The sequence below is a fragment of the Cervus canadensis genome, chromosome 11 (assembly GCF_019320065.1).
Source record: "Cervus canadensis isolate Bull #8, Minnesota chromosome 11, ASM1932006v1, whole genome shotgun sequence".
Lineage (NCBI taxonomy): Eukaryota > Metazoa > Chordata > Mammalia > Artiodactyla > Cervidae > Cervus > Cervus canadensis.
In genome coordinates this window covers 74,626,729-74,649,949 of record NC_057396.1, presented here as the reverse complement: position 1 = coordinate 74,649,949, position 23,221 = coordinate 74,626,729, and the positions used below count along the sequence as shown (strand labels likewise).

General features: G+C 39.3%; 2 protein-coding genes across 2 annotated transcripts; both read right to left on the bottom strand.

Moving 5' to 3' along the window:
• Positions 1 to 4,353: 4,353 nt before the first annotated feature.
• Positions 4,354 to 5,283, bottom strand: LOC122450387 (putative olfactory receptor 5AK3). The gene has a single exon (XM_043482707.1). The coding sequence runs from the start codon at positions 5,281 to 5,283 to the stop codon at positions 4,354 to 4,356; it is 930 nt and encodes a 309-aa protein (XP_043338642.1).
• Positions 5,284 to 20,797: 15,514 nt separating this feature from the next.
• On the bottom strand, positions 20,798 to 21,508 carry LOC122450276 (putative olfactory receptor 5AK3). The gene has a single exon (XM_043482525.1). It carries the CDS (start codon positions 21,506 to 21,508, stop codon positions 20,798 to 20,800), a length of 711 nt encoding a protein of 236 aa, XP_043338460.1.
• Positions 21,509 to 23,221: the final 1,713 nt, after the last annotated feature.

Genomic DNA, 23,221 nt, shown 5'->3' with positions numbered 1-23,221 from the left:
GGCCTATAACTTCTGAGCTGTTTTTGCTAGCTTAGTAATAAAATTTATTCTGAAACATCCCTTCTTTCCCTATGTTCTCCAAGAGTTCAACCATCATCAATATTATCTATTTTTAATAATTGATAATAATTGGTGTTTTTTTTGGGAAGAAGATTGTACTCTTATCATTTTATTTCTTCTGTTAATTGTTCTTTAATCTCTTTTGTGGTAACATTTTTACAATCAGTCTTCCCTTAGAAGAACCATTCATTCTATCAGATTCTCTAATACATTTGTATATTGTTGAGTTATGCATTCTCTTACCTAAAATTTTTTTTCTTTGTTCTCCAGCATTATTTTTCTTGATAAATTAGCAAGTGATTTATCCATTTTATTGTTATCTTTAGCTTCAGAGAATGTTTTTGAATTTATTATTGCTGTCATTTAAGAGATTTTAAATATTAATTCAAAAATATTATTACTCTCTTCTCTTTATATTATTTTCTCATGTCTAAAATGTACAGTTAATTAACTTATTCAGTTTAGTTCAGTTCAGTTGCTCAGTCGTGTCCGACTCTTTGCGACCCGGTGGACTGCAGCACGCCAGGCCTCCCTGTCCAACACCAACCCCTGGAGCTTGTTCAAACTCATGTCCATTGAGTCGGTGATGCCATCCAACCACCTCATCCTCAGTCGTCCCCTTCTCTTCCTGCTTTCAATCTTCCCCAGCATCAGGGTCTTTTCCAATGAGTCAGTTCTTCACATCAGGTGACCAAAATATTGGAGTTTCAGCTTCAGCATCAGTCCTTCCAATGAATATGTAGGACTAATTTCCTTTAGGATGGACTGTTTGGATCTCTTTGCAGTCTAAGGGACTCTCAAGAGTCTTCTCCAACACCACGGCTCAAAAGCATCAATTCTTCAGCGCTCAGCCTTCTTTATAGTTCAACTCTCACATCCATACGTGACCACTGGGAAAACCATAGCTTTGACTAGACGGACCTTTGTTGGCAAAGGAGTGTCTCTGCTTTTTAATATGCTATCTAGTTTGGTCATAGCTTTTCTTCCAAGGAGCAAGCGCCTTTTAATTTCATGGCTGCAGTCACCATCTGCAGCGATTTTTGGAACCCAAGAAAATAAAGTCTGTCACTGTTTTCATTGTTTCCCCATCTATTTGCCATGAAGTGATAGGAGTAGATGTCATGATCTTAGTTTTCTGAATGTTGAGCTTGAAACCAGCTTTTTCACTCTCTTCTTTCACTTTCATCAAAAGGCTCTTTAGTTCTTTGCTTTCTGCCATAAGGGTGGTGTCATTTGCATATCTGAGTTTCTTGATATTTCTCCTGGCGTTCTTGATTCCAGCTTGTGCTTCATCCAGCCCAGCATTTCTCAGGATATACTCTGCATGTAAGTTAAATAAGCAGGGTGACAATATAGAGCCTTGTCATACTCCTTTCCTAATTTGGAACCAGTCTGCTGTTCCACGTCTGGTTCTAAATTTGTTATTATTTCCTATTTATTAACACTAGTATTTATAGAGCTATGCAATTTTATATGAAAACTCCTTGTTTATAGATATTTTTGCAACAGTTTGAGAAATATTATCTTATGGATGTCTGGAAATGTTTTCATTTTATATTCAACCTAAGATTTGTTTTAAACGAGATTTTTCTGTGTTTAGTGGTAGAATTTTAGGTGTTTTACTTTAAAGTTTTATTATTAAATTCTAGACCTAGGGATAATCTTTCCAATTTTTATAATTTATTGTGTTTCTGTAATTTTCATGGGCACATGAATAAGAAAAAAGATAGAAGGAAGAAAAGAAAGAAGAAAAAGGAAAAAAAAACAGAAAGAAAGATGTTTTCTTGCTTTTGAGTTACTATTAACTCAACTGACAAAAATCAGTTCTCCTAGGAAATCAGATTATGATGTGTCTAACACGGTGTTAATGGTCTCAAAAGACAGTAGGAGAAAGTGTTTCTAATTGGACCTCCGATGTCCACGAGGCAACAGTGACTGAGTCTTCTAAATGACTGCGATATTTTCTCACCAGTGACATAATTTTCCTGTTGTATTCCTTCCCCCTCTTGAGCAATGTTTACTGAGATATCTAGTTGCTGATCTATCTCTGCTTTTTGAGAGTATCTAAATCTAGAGAGTACCTGATTCCATCTCACCCATACATGGATACATTCAGCAAAGCCCATACTCTAGAAAAAGCCCCTCTCTTCCTTTCTATAAAAAGCTTCCCTTATAGCTCAGTTGGTAAAGAATCTGCCTGCCATGCTGCAGACCTGGGTTTGATTCCTGGGATGGGAATATCTCCTGGAGAAGCAAGTGGCAACCCACTCCAGTATTCTTGCCTGGGAAATCCCACGTACAGAGAAAACTGGGGGGCTACAGTCCTTGGGGTCACATGAGTCAGACACGACTTAGTGACTAAACCACCCTCTCCCTTCTTACTGAGCTGTCCACAGCTTCTGTGCAGTGTGCACGGCAGAAGCAGAATTTTGACTTCTAAACTTTTTGTGTTCTTTTGCTGAGCTTTAATAATATAGAGTTTCTGAATACAAATTTTTTCTCATTACGTCAAATGGATCTTTTGTAACTTTATTTAAAATTTTTTCTTAATGTTCTATGTCATGGACTGGAAGAAATACACCTACTATGATTATGTGTTTTTTGTCCATGTATTTCCTCTTTTCTACTTTACAAATGTTAAAGTAATATTATTTAATACAGAGATTTTTTCATGAACTTTTGTGCATAGTTCAATTCTTCTATGCAAGGCATTTTCAGTCATTGCATTTAAGAATGTTTCTATAGGGAGATGTATCAGGATAATAAAGCCTGAGAGTTGTCTGTCTCTAGACAGTTTAGGGTAGTAAAGGTGAAGACCTCTTCCTCCTTCTCAGGATATGATTTGCTAATCAAATCAGGACATGATTTGATTTTCAATTCCAGATTGAATTTAGGGTTTCTCTCTGCAGAGGGTATTATGGGCAGGTCACCAGGAATCCTAAGTAGTTTCCTACTTTTGGGATTCATCTCCTGTAATGCACTCTGCTGCATGCGCTAGTGCTATCTGAATTTTCTTGGTATTGTTCAGGTTGTGATTTGCTCCCAGTAAGTGTTTCCTGCCTCAGTCCATAATTTGGAATATCTGGAAATGTTGAGAAAGGCAGTGAACTCCCATCCTGTCTGTGAATCATCTAATTTACAACTTCCTATGGTTTAACTGATTAATGAGATTGAGAGATGAAATATAACATGGGATCTCAGGCTTTTTGTTAACATGCTTGTCCACAGGATGGGCGTGTGGTTGATTCTGCTTTTTCCTGAGTGGATAGAACATGGTGTTCAAGGCCAGGTATGACTTATTGTGTTAAACCTGGATTCTTTCGCCTCTCTCCACTCTTAGAGATAGTGGGAAATAAGGCTTCATTTCTGGGTAAATGAGTTTGATCTGTGGCACCAAATTCTGCACTGGATTTGTACGCTTGCAAGAGGGTACAGCCGGGGATTCGCTTATATTTAAAACAAAAATTTAGTAAGAATAAATGGATGTGATCCATAGTTGCTGGATTCCTACGTTACTTTCCTAGTTGGTTAGAGGCCATGTGTAGAAAGGAGGAATACTGATCCATAATGTCTGAATATGTATGAACAATTGAATGTCGTTCAATTGTTCTTTTCTCCCCCTCTTTCTTTTGGGCACATTTTCTCCAAAGAGATAGAGAACATCTTTAAATTATTCATTGCAATACTGAACCAGCTTAGTTACAGAAAATAGCAAGAGTAACTACCTCTTAAGAGAAACCAGCAAAAATTTTTGCACTGGTGTCTTTATCCTACTGTTGCTAGAGGTAATTTACAACATTGTCTAACATATTTCTTTATTGCTCTTTTCTATTTTAACAGCAAGGTATTTGAAAAAAGGGCTCCTCAGAATGTACAAAAGCAATATCAAAGATCCTTTTAGATGCCTTCTCTCTACGTCGCAACCCCATAGACTGTAGCCCGCCAGGCTTCTCCGTCCATGGGGTTTCCTAGACAAGAATATTGGCGTGGGTTGTCATTTCCTTCTCCAAGGGATTTTCACGACTAGGGGTAGAATCCATGTCTCAGGCAGGTTCTTTACTGTTGATCCACTGGGGAAACCCTCTGAGAAATATGAATTAGAAGGTGATTTGATCATTTCAGGTCATAAAGTTGATCATCTTTCAAAAGCTACTGATACAATCAAGGAAATATATTTTGTATAATTTTTTGTTTGTAACTCACAAATATCTTCTACATCTTCTGCTGTTGAGAAATAAGAGAGAACTGTCGGTTGCTTGTTGAACAATGCTGAGTTAGAAATTGATGTTCAGTCTAGAAACACTTCTTTCCAACTCCTTTCAGGGCTTCTCTCACATCGTGGTTTCGCAGACTATAGATGAGGGGGTTTAACATGGGGATCATAATGCCATAAAACACAGAAGCCATTTTTTCTTGCTCTTGAGATTCTATGGTGCGATGGTGCAGATACATGTAAGAGAGCGTCCCATAGAAAATGGTGACAGCTGTCAGGTGGGAGGCGCACGTCGAGAAGGCTTTCTTCCTCCCTGCAGCAGAAGAGATCTTCAGGATGGAGATCAGGATAAACATGTAGGAAAAGATGACAACTGACACGGTGAATGTCAAGTTAAACCCCACAAAGACTGTTAGGAGCATGATGTTCAAGTAAATACTAGAGCAAGAGAGGGCCAGAATTGGGGGCGCATCACAGAAAAAGTGATTAATTTTATTGGATTTGCAAAAGTTCAATGAGAAAGTAAAACTTGTGTTTACAGAAGCATTTAGGAAACCCATGAAGTATGAACCAGTTAAGAGTTGACTGCAGACTCTCTGGGACATGACAGTTCCATAGCGAAGTGGGTTACAGATGGCCACATAACGGTCCACTGCCATAGCTGCCAGGATGTAGCAATCACTTGTTGCAAAAGCCCCATAGACTAGTAATTGCACCATGCATCCTATGAATGAGATGGATTGTCCTGTGTCTACAAAGTTTTGGAGCATTTTTGGAGTGATAGCAGAGGTGTAGCAGAGATCAACAAATGCCAAGTTTTGGAGGAAAAAGTACATGGGGGTGTGAAGGGAAGAGTCAATCTTGATGAGGAGGATCATGCCAATGTTACCCACCAGGGTGACCAGATAGATCACTAGAAATACTATGAAGAGGACACGCCAATACTTGTGTTGACCAGCGAATCCCAGGAGAATGAATTCAGTCGCTGTAGTTCCATTGTTTTGTTCCATGGCCAACAAATTTAAATATCAGCTGAAAAGGTGCAAAGAGATCAGAGAAAGCTAGGAGGATTGTGATACTTTAACTAACGCTGTATTTAATTTCAGAGCTTCCCTGCTTGCTCAGACAGTAAAGAATCCACCTGCCAATGCAGGAGACCCTGGTTCAATTCCCTGGAGAAGGGAATGCCTACCCACTCCAGGATTCTTGCCTGGAGAATCCCATGAACAGAGGAGCCTGGTGGGCTAGAGTCCATGGAGTTGCTAAGTGTTGGACATGACTGAATGACTAAGCACACACATATTTAACTTCATAGTGAGGGGGATCAGAGAATATTCTCCATGATTTAATAGAATTAGATTTTAAAGGCTGAACCTCGACACCTAACTTAGACATTTCCATTGATAGTTTGGGGAAATTGCCAAGGACCAGTAGCTGTGTTCTCAATAGGCAAACTGACAGTACTTCATACATACATCAGTTCAGAAACACATAAGAACATTGTTTTATTTAACTAAGCTTTCTTTTACATTCCGTATATTTTAATCAGAAATACAAATTTGCCTAAATACTAATCATTATATTTGAAATTTGACATACCCGTGGGGTTCTATATTATCTTGTTCCCGTCTACCTCCATATTTTCATTTTTTTCTTTTTCTTCCTTGTAGATCTTCTCTGCCATGATGGCTTCATGGAATTGTAGAGCCGTTTGTGGAACTGTTTATCAAGGTATTTACAGTAAAGCATAATTTCTTTATAAAATTTCCTATCTGTTGTGGCCCTGTGTTTGTAAAAGTCAATAACTAGGTCTTAGCATTGTTAAAATTCTGTAATAGTTTTAAATGCTCCATCCACTTTCAGTTCTGTTTCTACTGTCTCATTATACACTAGAAACAGAGAGTCCAAGGACTAGCACTGGTCCGTGGACCACACATTGAGTAGCACTGCTCCGTGGTGTCCATCCGTCCTAATTTACCCATGTGCTTCCCTAGTGATGGACAGCGGACTGCCTACAACTTGCCTCCACTATGGTTAACTCAGTGAGAAATTTTTCTAGGGTGTAATCCTAGGGACAAAATTTTTGTGTCTGAAGGCATGCACATATTTCATCTGACCAAGTTTTTCCAGATCATTTTACATAATGGATGCACCAGTGTACCCTCTTGCTAATTGTATACATGTGTTCCCACATCCTCACTTCTGAGTGAGCATTGATATTTTCCTAATTTTTTGGTGGAAAATAGGTGTAAAGTGATATCTTATCTTTCCCTTTTCCCCTTTAATAACAAGTAGATTTGATCATTATCTAATAGTCTTAGAATTTGGGGATTTTATTATTTTGTAAATTGCTTGTTAATTTCTTTTGTAAGTGTTTCTTCTGAATTGATTTCACATGTTCTTTATTTATCCAAGATTTAAATCTCCTCTCAGTTGACTTGGTAAATATTTTCTCACATTCTGTCATCTTTGATGTCCTTCACAGACCAGAGAACCTTACATTTAAAATAACTATCATTTTTTTTTTTTTGCCTTATGGTTTGCTCTTTTAAAAAATAATTGAAGGAAGTTGTTTTCTTTCCTAATTCATATCTCCAGTGGAGTAAAAAGCAATTATCATATTTTTCCATTTAAACTTGGTTGCTGGCATATGGTGATTGTTGCATCATGACATTTTATATCAGAAAAAAAAATTTAAATGCTATTTGTGCTTTCCAATATATTTAAAAAAATAAAGCAGACTAACAGGATAGAAAGCAACTGTAGTCACTGTGTGTGTGCATTTGTGTGTGTCTGTGTGTGGGTGAGTTGTATAAAATAATTAATTATTTTAATCATTATGTGATTTGACTTGACATTTAAAAATCTATGCACAAACACTAGACCCAGTTATGTTACAGGAGTTCTACCAAACTTTATAAAACTAATAATTCTAATTATATAATTTTTTCCTGTGAGTCTCAAAAAAAAAAAATCGACTAGTCATTTCATAAGGCTAATATAACCTTGACACTCATTTAAGTAACTTTTGAGGAAAAAAAATTAGAAGCAGTTTCATTTATGAGTGTAGACACAAACAGCTTTAAAAATATACTTTCAATAACCAAATCCACCCATACACTGAACGGACAATTGCTAAAGCCTAAAGAAGGTTCCTGATCATTGAGGAAGTCTGTCTTATCTCTCTTTGCTGTTCTTTGGAAAGCTGCATTCACATGGGTATATCTTTCCTTTTCTCCTTTGCACTTGGTTTCTCTTCTTTTCACAGCTATTTGTAAGGCCTCCTCAGACAGCCATTTTGCCTTATTGCATTTATTTTTCTTGGGGATGGTCTTGCTCCCTGTCTCCTGTACAATGTCACGAACCTCTGTCCATAGTTCATCAGGCACTCTGTCTATCAGATCTAGACCCTTAACCTACTTGCCACTTCCACTGTGTAATCATAAGGGATTTGATTTAGGTCATATCTGAATGAGTTAGTGGTTTTCCTTATTTTCTTCAACTAAAGTCTGAATTTGGCAATAAGGAGTTCATGATCTGAGCCACAGTCAGCTTCTGGTCTTGTTTTTGCTGACTGTATAGAGCTTCTCCATCTTTGGCTGCAAAGAATATAATCAATTTGATTTCGGTGTTGACCATCTGGTGATATCCATGTGTAGAGTCCTCTCTTGTGTTGTTGGAAGAGGGTGTTTACTGTGACGAGTGCATTCTCTTGGCAAAACTCTGTTAGCCTTTGCCCTGCTTCATTCTGTACTCCAAGGCCAAACTTGCCTGTTACTCCAGGAGTTTCTTGACTTCCTACTTTTGCATTCCAGTCCCCTATAATGAAAAGGGTATCTTTTTTGGGTGTTAGTTCTAGAAGGTCTTGTAGGTCTTCATAGAACCTTTCAGCTTCAGTTTCTTCAGCATTATTGGCCGGGACATGGACTTGGATTACCGTGATATTGAATGGTTTGCCTTGGAAACGAATAGAGATCATTCTGTTGTTTATGAGGTTGCACCCAGTACTGCATTTCAGACTCTTTTGTTGACTATGATGGCTACTCCATTTCTTCTAAGAGATTCTTGCCCACAGTAGTAGATATAATGGTCATTTGAGTTAAATTCACCCTCTCCATTCCATTTTAGTTCACTGATTTCTAGAATGTCAACGTTCTTTCTTGCCGTCTCCTGTTTGATTACTTCCAATTTGCCTTGATTCATGGACCTAACATTCCATGTTCCTATGCAATATTACTCTTTACAGCATCAGACCTTGCTTCCATCACTAGTTACATCCACAACTGGGTGTTGTTTTTGCTTTGGCTCCATCTCTTCGTTCTTTCTGGAGTTATCTCTCCATTGATCTCCAGTAGCATATTGGGCACCTATTGACTGGGGGGTTTATCTTTCAGTGTCCTATCTTTTTGCCTTTTCATACTGTTCATGGGATTCTCAAGGCAATAATACTGAAGTGGTTTGCCATTCCTTTCTCCAGTGGACCACATTTTGTCAGACCTCTCCACCATGACCCATCTGTCTTGGGTGGCCCTACACGGCATGGCTCATAGTTTCATTGAGTTAGACAAGGCTGTGGTCCATGTGATTATAATAGTTAGTTTTCTGTGATTATGGCTTTCAGTCTGTCTGCCCTCTTATGGAGAAGGATAAGAGGCTTATGAAAGCTTCCTGATGGGATAGACTGACTGAGGGGGATACTGGGCTTTTTCTGATGTGCAGAACCATGCTCAGTAAATCTTTAATCCATTTTACACAAAGATGGGCTCAATAAAGGACAGAAATGGTATGGACCTAATAGAAGCAGAAGATATTAAGAAGAGGTGGCAAGAATACACAGAAGAACTGTACAAAAAAGATCTTCATGACCCAGATAATCATGATGATGTGCTCACTTACCTAGAGCCAGACATCCTGGAATGTGAAGTCAAGTGGGCCTTAGGAAGCATCACTATGAACAAAGCTAGTGGAGGTGATGGAATCCAGTTGAGCTATTTCAAATCCTCAAAGATGATGCTGTGAAAGTGCTATACTCAATATGCCAGCAAATTTGGAAAACTCAGCAGTGGCCACAGGACTGGAAAAGGTCAGTTTTCATTCCAATCCCAAAGAAAGACAATCCCAAAGAATGCTCAAACTACCACATAATTGCACTCATCTCACACACTAGTAAAATGATGCTTAAAATTCTCCAAGACAGGCTTCAGCAATACATGAACCATGAACTTCCAGATGTTCAAGCTGGTTTTAGAAAAGGCAGAGGAACCAGAGATCAAATTGCCAACATCTGTTGGATCATCGAAAAAGCAAGAGAGTTCCAGAAAAACATCTATTTCTGCTTTATTGACTATGCCAAAGCCTTTGACTGTGTGGGTCACAATAAACTGCAGAAAATTCTGAAGGAGATGGGAATACCAGACCACCTGACCTGCCTCTTGAGAAATCTGTATGCAAGTCAGGAAGCAACAGTTAGAACTGGACATGGAACAACAGACTGGCTCCAAATAGGAAAAGGAGTACGTCAAGGCTGTATATTGTCACCCTGCCTATTTAACTTATATGCAGAGTACATCATGAGAAACACTGGGCTGGATGAAGCACAAGCTGGAATCAAGATTGCCAGGAGAAATATCAATAACCTCAGATATGCAGATGACACCATCCTTATGGCAGAAAGTGAAGAAGAACTAAAGAGCCTCTTGATGAAAGTGAAAGAGGAGAGTGAAAAAGTTGGCTGAAAGCTCAATATTCAGAAAACAAAGATCATGGCATCTGGTCCCATCACTTCATGGCAAATAGATGGGGGAAATGGTGGAAACAATGGCTGACTTTATTTTCTGGGCTCCCAAATCACTGCAGATGGTGATTGCAGCCATGAAATAAAAAGATGCTTACTCCTTGGAAGGAAAATTATGACCGACCTAGACAGCACATTAAAAAGCAGAGACATTACTTTGTCCACAAAGGTCTGTCTAGTCAGGGCTATGGTTTTTCCAGTGGTCCTGTATGGATGTGAGAGTTGGACTACAAAGAAAGCTGAATGCTAAAGAATTAATGCTTTTGAACCGTGGTGTTGGAGAAGACTCTTGAGAGTCCCTTGGACTGCAAGGAGATCCAACCAGTCCCTCCTAAAGGAAATCAGTCCTAAATATTCATTGGAAGGACTGATGCTGAAGCTGAAACTCCGATACTTTGGCCACCTGATGCGAAGAGCTGACTCATTTGAAAAGACCCTGTTGCTGGGAATGAGTGAGGGTGGGAGGAGAAGGGGACAACAGAAGACGAGATGGTTGGATGGCATCACCGACTCAATGGACTTGAGTTTGAATAATCTCTGGGAGTTGGTGATTGACAGGAAGGCCTGGTGTGCTTCAGTCCATGGGGTCGCACAGAGTCGGACACGATTGAGTGACTGAACTGAACTGAACTGAAAGGAGGTTCCAGAGAACAGCTATTTTCTTCCTTTCCCAAGATTTGAACAAGTTGAGAAATAAAAGTTAGTGTACATATGGAGACTGTAATATCACCTCCTGACATGTGGGGGGAACTTTCAAGTTTCTTAGTCTAGTTAGTTGCTCCTAGTGAACACCGTAAGTTACCAGGCTTGTCCGCCCATCTTGGTGGTGGTGACTGGTCTTGCCCCTGGCATGTTCTGGGGAAGCACCTCTGAGATGCTGTGGGGCACTGGCCTCAGCAGACTAGCTGCTTCTGAGGTTGAGGGCAGAGCCAAGCATGCCAGGCTGTTCTCAGATTTACCAATCAGATACGTCACTCCATCTTTCTAGGAAGTGAGTTAATAAAATGATGTTAGGATGGCTGTGATTACACCATTTGAACTCCCACTGCAGGAGAGAAACATCAGAAGCAGGGGAAAACATTTTCTAATAGCAATCAAGTCCAAGTTGTATCAACATGAAATTTCCTTCATATTAGTTTCAGTGAAGTGCTTGAGAGGATATTATGCCCACTTTCACAAACTTATAAAATATATATGAAAGAGAAAAGAACTCAAAAATAGCTAAGAGACTTTTAAAGGGAAAAAAGTGGGGAGTTGTCCTAGCAAATATCAGAAATTTCTATAAAATAAAAACAATAAAGACAGGTGTTAGTAGTTGTACAAAGAGAACAATGGAATTGTGAAAAAGAGATCATAAACAGGCCTACAAGTCTCTGAAAGCTCAATGTATGAAAACAGTAGCATGTTCATCAATGAAAAATAAACTGTGAAATAAACTGTGAAAAATAAACTATGAAAAATAAAATACGCCAATAAACTGTGGTGTGTAAGTGCTTATACTTTGGAGGAGGAAATGGCAACCCACTCCAGTATTATTGCCTGGGAAATTCCATGGACAGAGGAGCCTGGTGTGGTACAATCTCTAGGGTTCAAAAGAATCAGACAACTTTTCAACTGAGCATGTAAATGCATATACATATGAAAAAATTATATTGTGTTTCTACTTTTAACTCTACCAATTCCAAATGGCATTAAATTATAAAGGTGTATGGGTATATAATTTTACCCTTATATTATAATTATAAAGGTGTAAGGGCAAATCATATTAGAATACCTACCACTTAGCTATGCAGTAAAGGTTTTTAATAAGACATAAGTGCACAAAACACTAAACATTAAAAAGCTTCCCTGGTGGCTCAGACGGTAAAGAAATTAAACGTATCAACATTATAAAAAATACTGGAAATTTGCTCAGTTAAATTTGTTTGCAACACATATCATTGGAAAAACAATTAGTATCCAGTATATTTAAATAATTTTCATAAATTGTGCTAAGGAAAAAATTCACCAAAGATATAATCAGGATATTTACAGAAGGAAAAGCTTAGGCAATTGATATATGGACATAAAAGGATATAACTCCCTAGTAGTATAGTATATAAAGACTGCATTGAAATATAATTTTAGGCTAAAATGCAAATTAAATGTGAGAATGCAGACTCACATTCCAGGTGGGAATATAAATTAGAATAGTCATATTGGAGACAAGTTTGGAAATATTTATAAAATTAAATGTATGCCTCCCTTAGGTTCAGAATTTGTATTATAGATATGTACCTGGATAAATTATAGGTCATGTAAACAAGAATATACATACATACACATGTGAGTATATGCATGAATATGGGTACATATAAATGTAATTACACACAGGAAGATCCATAGCAGCGTCTTTGAGCATAGGGAAAAAAAAACTATTAAATAAATCATCAAGAATTCAGTCTATTGGTGCTATAACATCTATGTAGATAAATTTCTGAAATGGAAAGCTGAGTAATAAAAAGTACGCTACAGTAGCTTAGGTGGCGGCTGCATGCATGGCTGTTTCCTTTTGTTAAATGTATTTTAATGTGCCTTAAATTTTGTGCAATGACAGAATTTCCTCACCAAAAACCCCCATATCCCCATACACCAATAGAGGGCTCCTTCCTCTGGAGTCAGTAATACCAGGCAGGGCTGTGGCTCCACAGATACGATGTGATAAGAAGGGGCCTTTAGTGGTGGGCTTCCCTGGTGGCTCAGAGGGTAAAGAATCCACCTGCAATGCGGGAGACCTGGCTTCAATCCCTGGGTGGGGAAGACCCCCCTGGAGGAGGGCATGGCAACCCACTCCAGTATTCTTGCCTGGAGAATCACCTTGGACAGAGGAGCCTGGTGGGCTACAGTCCATGGGGTCGCAAAGAGTTAGACATGACTGAGCAACTGACACACTTTAGTGGTGGGGAGTGTAGCAAACCACACCTGTGGTTGATGGGGACAATCTGGTTTTTTCAAACATCTTGAGAAATGAACAGAATGGGATAACTCTGTAGTGAAGGAACAAGAAACAATTGTCTTCTTTCAACATTTAGAGAGGGCTAAAGGTTAATAAGTGTAAGTTACCTCCTCAGGTAAATTTACTGTAAAATAGATTTAATGCAACACTTTCAAGGAGGCTTCCATCCAGTGGGTGACAGCCCTTATCAGAGGAAGCTAACAATCATCACAAGTAGACTTAACTAGACTCTTGATGAGATGATGACATTTGCTTTGTTAATGTAATCATTTTGAATTCAAATAACATTCATGACATGGTGATGTTTTTAAGAGCTGTGGAATGTTGGTATGAGGGTTACAACACACAGGCATACTTACGACATACAGACAGACATGAGCACTCACACCAAGTACCCGAGTATTTTGAACATGCTTAACCTGTATTGAAACCTGGTGCTTCTGAAGCTACATTCAGTGCTGTGCCTTAGGAAGGAAACAGGCCGACCCGGATTTGAGTTCTGGTTGCCCTGCCTCATACAGACAAAGCAGGCAGCTCCCCTTGGCCTCAGTTCCGCGCTCTAGAAAACTGGGGGGCACAGGATGACCTACAAGGTAGTCAAGTTCACTGACACACAGCACACAGTAGCAGTAGTTTGGAAATGGTAAAATGCACGGGTAATTCATGTTATGAATCAATACATCGTCCGAAAGGTAAGAGACTGGGAAGGTGCTTACATCACACTGTCCAGTGAACAGAGCAAGTTGCAGAATAATATGTAGAGCTGGACCTTTGTAAAATAAAATTTTCTTTCACTCCTTTCTTTTTCTTATTTTATTTATGCATGGAAAAGCACAGGAAGAATTCATGCCAAACTTCCAGTGATTATCCTTGAATGTGAGAGTAGACAGGGAATGTCTTTAAACTTATGAACTTCATCACCATTTCATTTTAAAGTGCGCTGTGTTTAGTCGCCCAGTCGTGTCTGACTCTGCGACCACACGGGCTGTAGCCCACCTGGCTCCTCTGTCCATGGAGATTCTCCAGGCAGGAATACTGGAGTGGGTTGCCATCCTCCCATGCCCTCCTCCAGGGGATCTTCCCAACCCAGGGATTGAACCCAGGTCTCCCGCACTGCAGGCAGATTCTTTACCATCTGAGCCACTGGGGAAATTGCTTTAGAATAGATTTATATATTTGAGAAAGAAGAGTACAAGAAAGAAGTCTGCTTTGTAATGATGTGACTTAAAGTATAAAGTGACTTGTGTAAAGGTCCCAGAACAGGGCCAGGCTTTGAATGGGCACTAAAAACTGCTCATAATAACACATGCAAATAATCCACTAAATGCATATTATAATATTCACTCATTCATTTGTTTAACCTCAGGCAACACTCAACCAAGTTCAGTTCCCTCACTCCGTTTCCACCGTGTCACCAGGAGTGAAGCCTTTATTCCTGGTTTCAGGGTCAAACTTACAAGGACTTTGGCTCTGACCCTTTGCTCCACCATTTCCAGCACACCCGGGGATGACACACGGCTGATTTTGAAAAATGGGCTGAGTTCTGTGTTACTTACAGTTTCATCCAGATTCTCCTTCCACAACTGATCCTGGCTGATTGGCCACCAAGGTCTCTGTGCGCCTCCTTCTAACTGGGGAGTTTAAAGCTGGTGCCTAAGAGAGCAGTACTTGCTCCCTTGAGAATCTGAGCCTTCAGGGGCTGTAATGGATTCAGAATAAACAGTGCTCAGCTGAGAACATTTATGCTTTCTCTGGAGAAGATACATTTAATCATGTTACTGTCACTGTGGACTTTTGTGTGTGTGTTGTCTTGTTATAGAACAACTCCTTAAAAAATTTTTCCCATTATGAATCAGGTTAAACAATTTTTACTATGTCTAAAAAACTGCGTTCAGGTCTAGAAAACTGACTTTAATCATTTTTGTCACCATAATCAGCAAATTTGCAGCAAATTTTGCAGATTATGTCACCCTAATCAGCAAAAAGCATGGCTACATGAAAAAAGAAATCCAACGCTAATGTAAGTTTAAGGGCGTACACGTCTATCGTGATAAATAAGAGTTAGGTCAGTGGTTAAGAAACCACACACCAATGCGGGAGACACGGGTTCAATACATGGTTTGAGAAAATCTCCTGGGGAAGGGAATGACAACTGAGTCCAGTATTCCTGCCTGGAGAACCCCCATGAACAGAGGAGCCTGATGGGCTAGTCAGGGGGGTTGCAGAGTCCCACATGACTGAGCGACTAACGCTTTCAATTCACTTTCACTATTTAAATGTCTTATGTTACCACTTTGAGCATTTTTTTTTTTTTTTTAATTTGGAGAAAGCAATGACTCTTGACCCCTTCTTCCATTTTTTTCCCCTGAAAACCAGATATATTTAAAAAACTTAGCCCTGGATAATAGCATCCTTTCTTCCAATTACACTTTGCACCATTGAAATATTTCAGTTAACAATCGTGGAATAAGAGGTTTTGAGTAGTGTTTGGCTTTGAGGTTGCTAGGGTTAAACCTTTAATCAGTGAAAGAAGAAAGCTAGATTTAGTCAGTCTGTAGCTTCTTGATTAAGAGGTGGCTTCTAAAAGTTGATGAAATTAAGGAAATGAATTGTTCCCTAGTTTATCTAGAAAAGAATATAGCCCCACTGACACTTGATCTGGAGATTTCTTTTGAATTGCTCACTTCCAGGACTGTAATATATTTGTGTTGTTTTCAGTCCAGTCCAGTTGCTCAGTTGTGTCCAACTTTTTGTGACATGGGCTGCAGTACGCCAGGCTTCCTGGGGCTTACTCAGACTCATGTCCATTCAGTTGGTGATGCCATCCAGCCATTTTATCCTCTGTTGTCCCATTCTCCTGCCTTCAATATTTCCCAGCATCTGCAGGGTCTTTTCCAATGAGTCACTTCTTCGGATCAGGTGGCCAAAGTATTGGAGTTTTAGCTTCAGCATCAGTCCTTCCAATGAATACTCAGGACTGATCTCCTTTAGGATGGACTGGTTGGATCTCCTTGCAGTCCATGGGACTCTCAAGAGTCTTCTCCAACGCCACAATTCAAAAGCATCAATTCCTCAGCGCTCAGCTTTCTTTATGGTCCAACTCTCACATCCATACATGACCACTGGCAAAACCATAGCTTTGACTTTGTGTTGTTTTAAGCCACTAAAATTATGGTAATTTGTTGTAGTAGTGACAGAAAACTAATATACCCCTAATGGTAATATTTTGCAAAACTGTAAAAAAAAAATAACAACCAGATTATTGACATTGATGCATTCCACTGATTTTATCCAGATATCCCCAATCTGCCCTATACTCATTTGTGTGTATGAATTTGTAATAATTTCTAGAAAAAAATGTATGATCCACAGCGATCCTGTACCCACCATCACAGTCAAGGCACTGAGCAGCACAAACAAGAATCCCATGTGTTCCCTTTACAGCACGACCTAACCTCACCCCACCCGCTTCTTCACTCATTCCTAATCCTGGTACCCATTAATCTGTCCTCTATTACTACATCTCTGTCATTTCAAATATGTTATAGAACTGGAACTACACAGTGTACAACTCTGTGGTTTGGCTTTTTCACTCAGCATAATTCCCTGGAAACTAATCGAAGTTGTTGTGTGTACCAAACTTTCATTCACTTTTATTCTTGAGTGATTTCACTTTTCATGAGGGTGTCCCCTTGATGACTGAGCTTTAGTCTTTTGCTTCATGGACATGTGCTTAATCTTCATTCCATTTTGACATCTAGCTACCCTTCCAGGTGGTTCTCTCAGGCTCCCAGGCTGCTATGCTAGGCTGGGAATCAGTCCTGGTTCTATTCCTCCAATTGCTTTAGAAAGAAGGTGAGCAGGTTAATCATGGTATTATTTTCTTTCTTTCTTTTGAGCTATGCAGTGCTCCTAAATCTCTTGCTAGAGACTATCTGATTCAATTATGGGTGTCCCATGATTCTATACTAGTAAATGTTTAAATGTGAATGTTTAAAATTGTATGAAAATGTATAAATGAGTGCACAAAATACTGATTTATTCAAGAGTAAGGTTTATATTTTTTGCTTCCCTTAGTCTAGTCTAGAACCACTGGAAGTAGAACTGCCATATGACTCAGCAATCTCACTGCTGGGCATACACACAGAGGAAACCAGAATGGAAAGAGACACGTGTACCCCAATGTTCATCACAGCACTGTTTATAATAGCCAGGACATGGAAGCAACCTAGATGTCCATCAGCAGATGGATAAGAAAGCTGTGGTACATATACACAATGGAATATTACTCAGCCATTAAAAATAATGCATTTGAATCTGTTCCAATCAGGTGGATGAAACTAGAGCCTATTATACAGAGTGAAGTAAGCGAGAAAGAAAATCACCAATATAGTATACTAATGCATATATATGGAATTTAGAAAGATGGTAACAATAACCCTATATTCGAGACAGCAAAAGAGACACAGATGTGTAGAACAGTCTTTTGGACCCTGTGGGAGAAGGTGAGGGTGGGATGATTTGAGAGAATAGCATTGAAACATGTATATTATCATATGTGAAATAAACCGCCAGTCCAGGTTCAATACATGAGACAGGGTGCTCGGGACTGGTGCACTGGGATGACCCTGAGGGATGGGATGGGGAGGGAGGTGGGAGGGGGGTTCAGGATGGGGAACATATGTACACCCATGGCTGATTCATGCCAATGTATGGCAAAAACCGCTACAATATTGTAAAGTAATTAGCCTTCAATTAAAATAAATAAATTTATATTAAAAAAATAAAGCTCATATTTATGAAAATTACATGATTATGAAGCATCAGACCATTACTGGTCTGTGTAATGTCAGAAAGGAAGGCTGTTTCTTGGACAAGGGCTAATGACTGCTAACTCTTCGTATGTCAGAACTGATGTCAACTGTTTTCTTCTTCACATAAACCTCAGAGATTTTGCTGCTTTTGTTTATTTGCCATGGAGTTTATTTCATTTTGGGATTTCTTTCACCTCAGTATTGAAAGTAGAGCACTGTGTGACTGCATTTTGAGTGTTATTTCCTATTTGGCCACATAGACTTAATAATGTACACTAAATTTTTCTTTGCTTTATCATCTCCCTCCTATCAGTTTTATTGAGATATAATCGACAAAATTTGTATACATTTAAGGTATGTAATTTGCATTTTGATACAGGTTGTGACATGATCACAATAATTAAGCTCATTAATAGATCTATCACTCACATATTTCTTTTCTTTTTTTCTTTCATTCCTTCCTGTTTGTCCCTTCCTCCTTTACTCCCTCTGTTCCTTTTTTCCCTCTTTCCCTCCTTCCTTCCTGTGGTGACAACGCTTAAAATCTTTCAAGCAAATTTCAAGGATATGGTACTGTATTTTAACTATAGTCACAACTCTGTGCATTAATCTCCAACTTTCCCTCCAAGGTCTCAGGACATCCTTTGTCTGTGTTCCATGATTCTCAGTTACTGTCCCTGACCTTTGAAGAAACATGGGCCTGCCCTGCAGAGAAGGTTACTTCCTTTGCTGGGCAGAGTCTGGTTCTGCTCCACTGACTTCATGTTACCTTTACTCTTCTCTTAGAATTTAGGTAGGAAAGTGTATTTGAAAAGATATATTTTCTTTTTTTGCCCAATAGTTCTTGTGTCATTTAACAGTAAGTACATTTTTCTTCCCTGGTAGCTCAGACGGTAAAGCATCTGCCTACAATGCAGGAGACCTAGATTCGATCCCTGGGTCAGGAAGATCTCCTGGAGAAGGAAATGTCAACCCACTCCACTACTCTCACCTGGAAAATTCCATGGACAGAGAAGCCTTGTAGGCTACAGTCCATGGAATCACAAAAGAATTGGACACGACTGAGCGACTTCACTCACTCACTCACTCACTCACTCACTCACTCACATTTTTCTGGCCAGTTCATTAGACTGGCTGGTATTATTTTATGTGAAATCTGCTCTTTTATCTAGCTAACATGGCGTTTTTAGAGTCATCTGAGGGTTTTTTGCCAACAGTCTGTCTTCCTGATTCAAAGCACTCTTGGCCTTTTCATTTTCTCATTTAAATAAATGAATGACCACTGTCATTTTAGATCCATCTACATTCCAGGTTTTCTATTGCTATGGAAGTAAGATATACAAAAAGACACTTGCTCTTTGGAAAGAAAGCTATGAGAAACCTAGATAGCATATTAAAAAGCAGAGATATCACTTTGCAGACAAAGTTCCATATGTTCAAAGCTATGGTTTTTCCAGTAGTCATGTATGGATGTGAGAGTTGGACTATAAAGAAGGCTGAGCGCCGAAGAATTGATGCTTTCAAACTGTCATGCTGGAGAGGAGTCTTGAGAGTCCCTTGGACTGCAAGGAGATCATATCAATCAATTCTGTAGAAAATCAACCCTGAATATTGGAAGGACTGATGTTGAAACTGAAACTGAAGCTCCAATACTTTGGCCACCCGATGGGAGAAGCCAACTCATTGGAAGAGATCCTGATGCTGGGAACGACTGAGGGCAGGAGGAGATGGGAAAGGACAAGGAAGCATGGCGTGCTGCAGTCCATGTGGTGGCAAAGAGTCAGACACAGCTAAGGAATGGAAGAAAAACAATAGCCTGAGTCATAAGGCACTTTTCAAAGGAGTACATTTATTTTACATTTCAGGTTATGCAATAATTGGAACAGAACAAATGAGAAGCCTCGTTATAGAAAATTTAGGGAATGTGTTTAAATGAATGGGAAATTATGAACCTAAATTTTAATATTGGTTGAACTTCCCAGGTGGCACAGTGGTAAAGAATCTGCCGGCTAATGCAGGAGACACAGAGATACAGGTTTGATCCCTGGGTTGTGAAGATCCCCTAGAATAGGAAATGGCAACCTCATCCAGTACTGCTGTCTGGAAAGTTTCATGGACAGAGGAGTCTGGCAGGATGCAGTCCATGGGCTCTCAAAGGACTGGGCACAACCAAGCACTTAGCAGCACAAATACAAAACTGGGGTTTTCTACTCTTTAAGAATGTATCTGAAATATATTTGAAATAACTATATATTTTGTCAAGTCTATACACACTTTATATCTTATAATCTCAAAATGAGAGATTATACTATAAAAAGCCCCTTTTCATGTAGTATGGGATATGGTCCTCAAACTAAAACCAAGGGAAAATAAGCCCTATGATATGTTGCTGAATTTCCTGCATTCAAAGAAATTATCTACTGGAGGTAGCATTGGGGCTTCCCAGTAAAGGGAAGTCAGTAAAAAGCGACCCAGTAAAGGGTCGCTCAGTCAGTAAAGAATCTGCTTGCAGTGCAGGACACCTGGGTTCAATTCCTGGGTCGAGAAGATCCCCTGGAGAAGGAAATGGCAAACCACTCCAGTATTTTTGACTAGAAAATCCTATGGACAGAAGGAGCCTGGTGGGATACAGTCCATGGGGTCGCAAGAGTTGGACATGACTTAGCAACTAAACCACAACCACAACCAAGATGTGAAGAAGTTGTCTATTTCAGAAATATTAAATAGTGGTCAAACAGCTATACTGGATGCTTTGATGTGCTGAATTTTAACACTTTGGATTCAATCTGAAAAAGAATTTTTTCCATATGACTTTCACAGCTTCTTTTACCTCCTTATTTCTCAAACTATAGATCAGGGGATTCAACATGGGAATCACAATGCCATAAAATACAGAGGCCACTTTCCTATTTTCATGGGAATTATGCAAATAAGACTGTTAAGTACATGTAAGAGAGCTTTCCATAGAAAATGGTGACTGCTGTCAGGCGGGAGGCACAGGCAGAGAAGGCTTTTTTCTTTCCTGCATTGGAAGAGATCCTCAGGAAGGCAGCCAGGAAAAACATGTAGGAAATGATGATGGCTGACACAGTGAATGTCAGTTTAAATCCCACAAAGACAAGAATCAGCATGATGTTGATGTCAGTGTTGGAACAGGAGAGGGCAAGAACTGGAGGAACGTCGCAGAAAAAGTGACTGATGGTATTACCCTTGCAGAAGACCAGTGAAAACGTAAAACCTGTGTGCACAGATGCAGTTGTGGAGCCCATGATGTATGAACCAGCTATCAACTGGATGCAGACTCTTCGGGACATGGCGATGGGATAGCAAAGTGGGTTGTAGATGGCCATGTAACGGTTCACTGCCATAACAGCAAGGAGGTAACAGTCACTGGTTACAAACGTTGTGTAAACTAATAATTGTATGACACAACCCTTGAATGATACTGATTTACTTTCTATTATGAAGTTTTGCATCATCTTGGGAGTGACAGCAGAGGTAAAACAGATATCAACAAAAGCCAAATGCTGTAGGAAAAAGTACATGGATGTTTGGACTCTGGAATCTGTCTTGATGAGTAGGATCATTCCAATATTACCCACCATGGAGGTCACATAGATGACCAGAAACATAGTGAAGATACAAATCCCAGAAGGAAGAATTCAGTCACTTCAGTGCTATTTCTCAGTGTCACGAGCACAAAAAGTCTAGAAAGGACTAAGAGGGAGACCAGAAAAAGAAAAGAAATGACTTGTTGACTAGAAGACACCCTTAACACTTTATGTCACTTTGTAAAAATTATATTTTCATGAAATTATATTTTCAAATTTCCAAAATTTCTTTCAATTTTTTTTTAAAATAAGAAATCACCACATAAAACCAACATATTAGGCATAGATTCATTTTCAAAACAAAGAAGTTTTCACAGAAGAAGATTCACTTTTAATATTTGGATGCTAAGAAACATAGATTGACATACATTTCACCAAATCTGCCAGTTTCCTTTCCATAGCCCAATGCTGAACATAAACGAAGCCTCAGAAGCACCGAGACTCAGCAGAGGTTAAGCACATTCAAATTACTTAGGCAGCTGGCCTTTCTTCATGGTAATCATTTAATCAGCAAAGACCTTCATCATAAATGAAACAAAGAATTTCACACTGAGGCTGAGAGAGTCATTTCCTAGGCAGGTTGATAAGAAGTCTAGGGGTCCCCAAGGAGAGCGAGGTCTGGGATATTCAAGGAGGAAGAAAGGACAAACTTTTTTACTTTTTTTCCTCTACATTCCTTAGGATTATATAACAATAATGTATCCTGCCCGAGGACAGTCTTTGGATTAAACCCTCTGGCTAATTCTGTCATCTTAAAACATAAATTATGGGAGTAGGTCTGGTCTTTACAAGGATGTATCCTGCCTGAGGACGATCTTTGGATTAAACCTTCTGGCCAACTCTGTTATCTTAAAATGTAAATTATGGGAGTAGGTCTGGTGAGGTCTTTACAACCTCCAGACATTCTTTGGATTCATTGGAGAGTATATAACTCCATTGCTAACACTAGCAAAGGGTGTACTCTTTTGCCCCCTTCTGATGCCCATGTCAGAAGCTTTCTCTATTTCCTCTATACTTTAATAAAACTTTATTACACAAAAGCTCTGAGCGATCCAGCCTCGTCTCTGGCCCCGGATTGAATTCGTCTCCTCCGGAGGCCAAGAATCCCGTGTTTTATCATTCAGCAACAACCTTTCAAGACAACCCAAGCTTAAAACATACACGTTATGTGTCAGATGTGGGTGGTAGGACTTGCATGGTTTCATTAGCTCTTGAAAAGTCTTCATAATGTCATATCTATACTTCACTAGAATTCAGAGTCATGAAAGTCAAGTTGGTATAGTAAATGTAGTAATAATTATCCTATCAAGATTCTGATTAAGTGGACCCCTGATCTACTCTAGCTTCCTCTAATAAGTACTTGTATACATGGGTTACTGCTTCCTTAAAAGTGTTGCATTTCAATTCTTTTACACCAGGTTATCCCGAGGAAGGAACTTGCACTAATTTATTTCTTCTTGGCCCTCATTAAACACTGAATTAAAGAATGATTTCTTATCCTTACAATGAAGTTATCCAACTGTGCTTATTTCTCGGATGGTTTTGGAGAACCAGAGGAGCCCGTGTCAACAGGAGGCTTAGTCTGCACCATTCTTGACACTAAAAGCAACTTCTTACTAACCATCTCATTATGGAGGTGCGTTACAGTTATTTATAAGATGAGGTTACTTTAGCCTAATTCAGTTCAGTCGCTCAGTCGTGTCTGACTCTTTGCGATCCCATGAACCGCAGCAC

Coding starts and splice junctions, on each gene's coding strand:
- LOC122450387 (XM_043482707.1), bottom strand. CDS start 5,283: ATGGAACAAAACAATGGAACTACAGCGACTGAATTCATTCTCCTGGGA.
- LOC122450276 (XM_043482525.1), bottom strand. CDS start 21,508: ATGTTTCTGGTCATCTATGTGACCTCCATGGTGGGTAATATTGGAATG.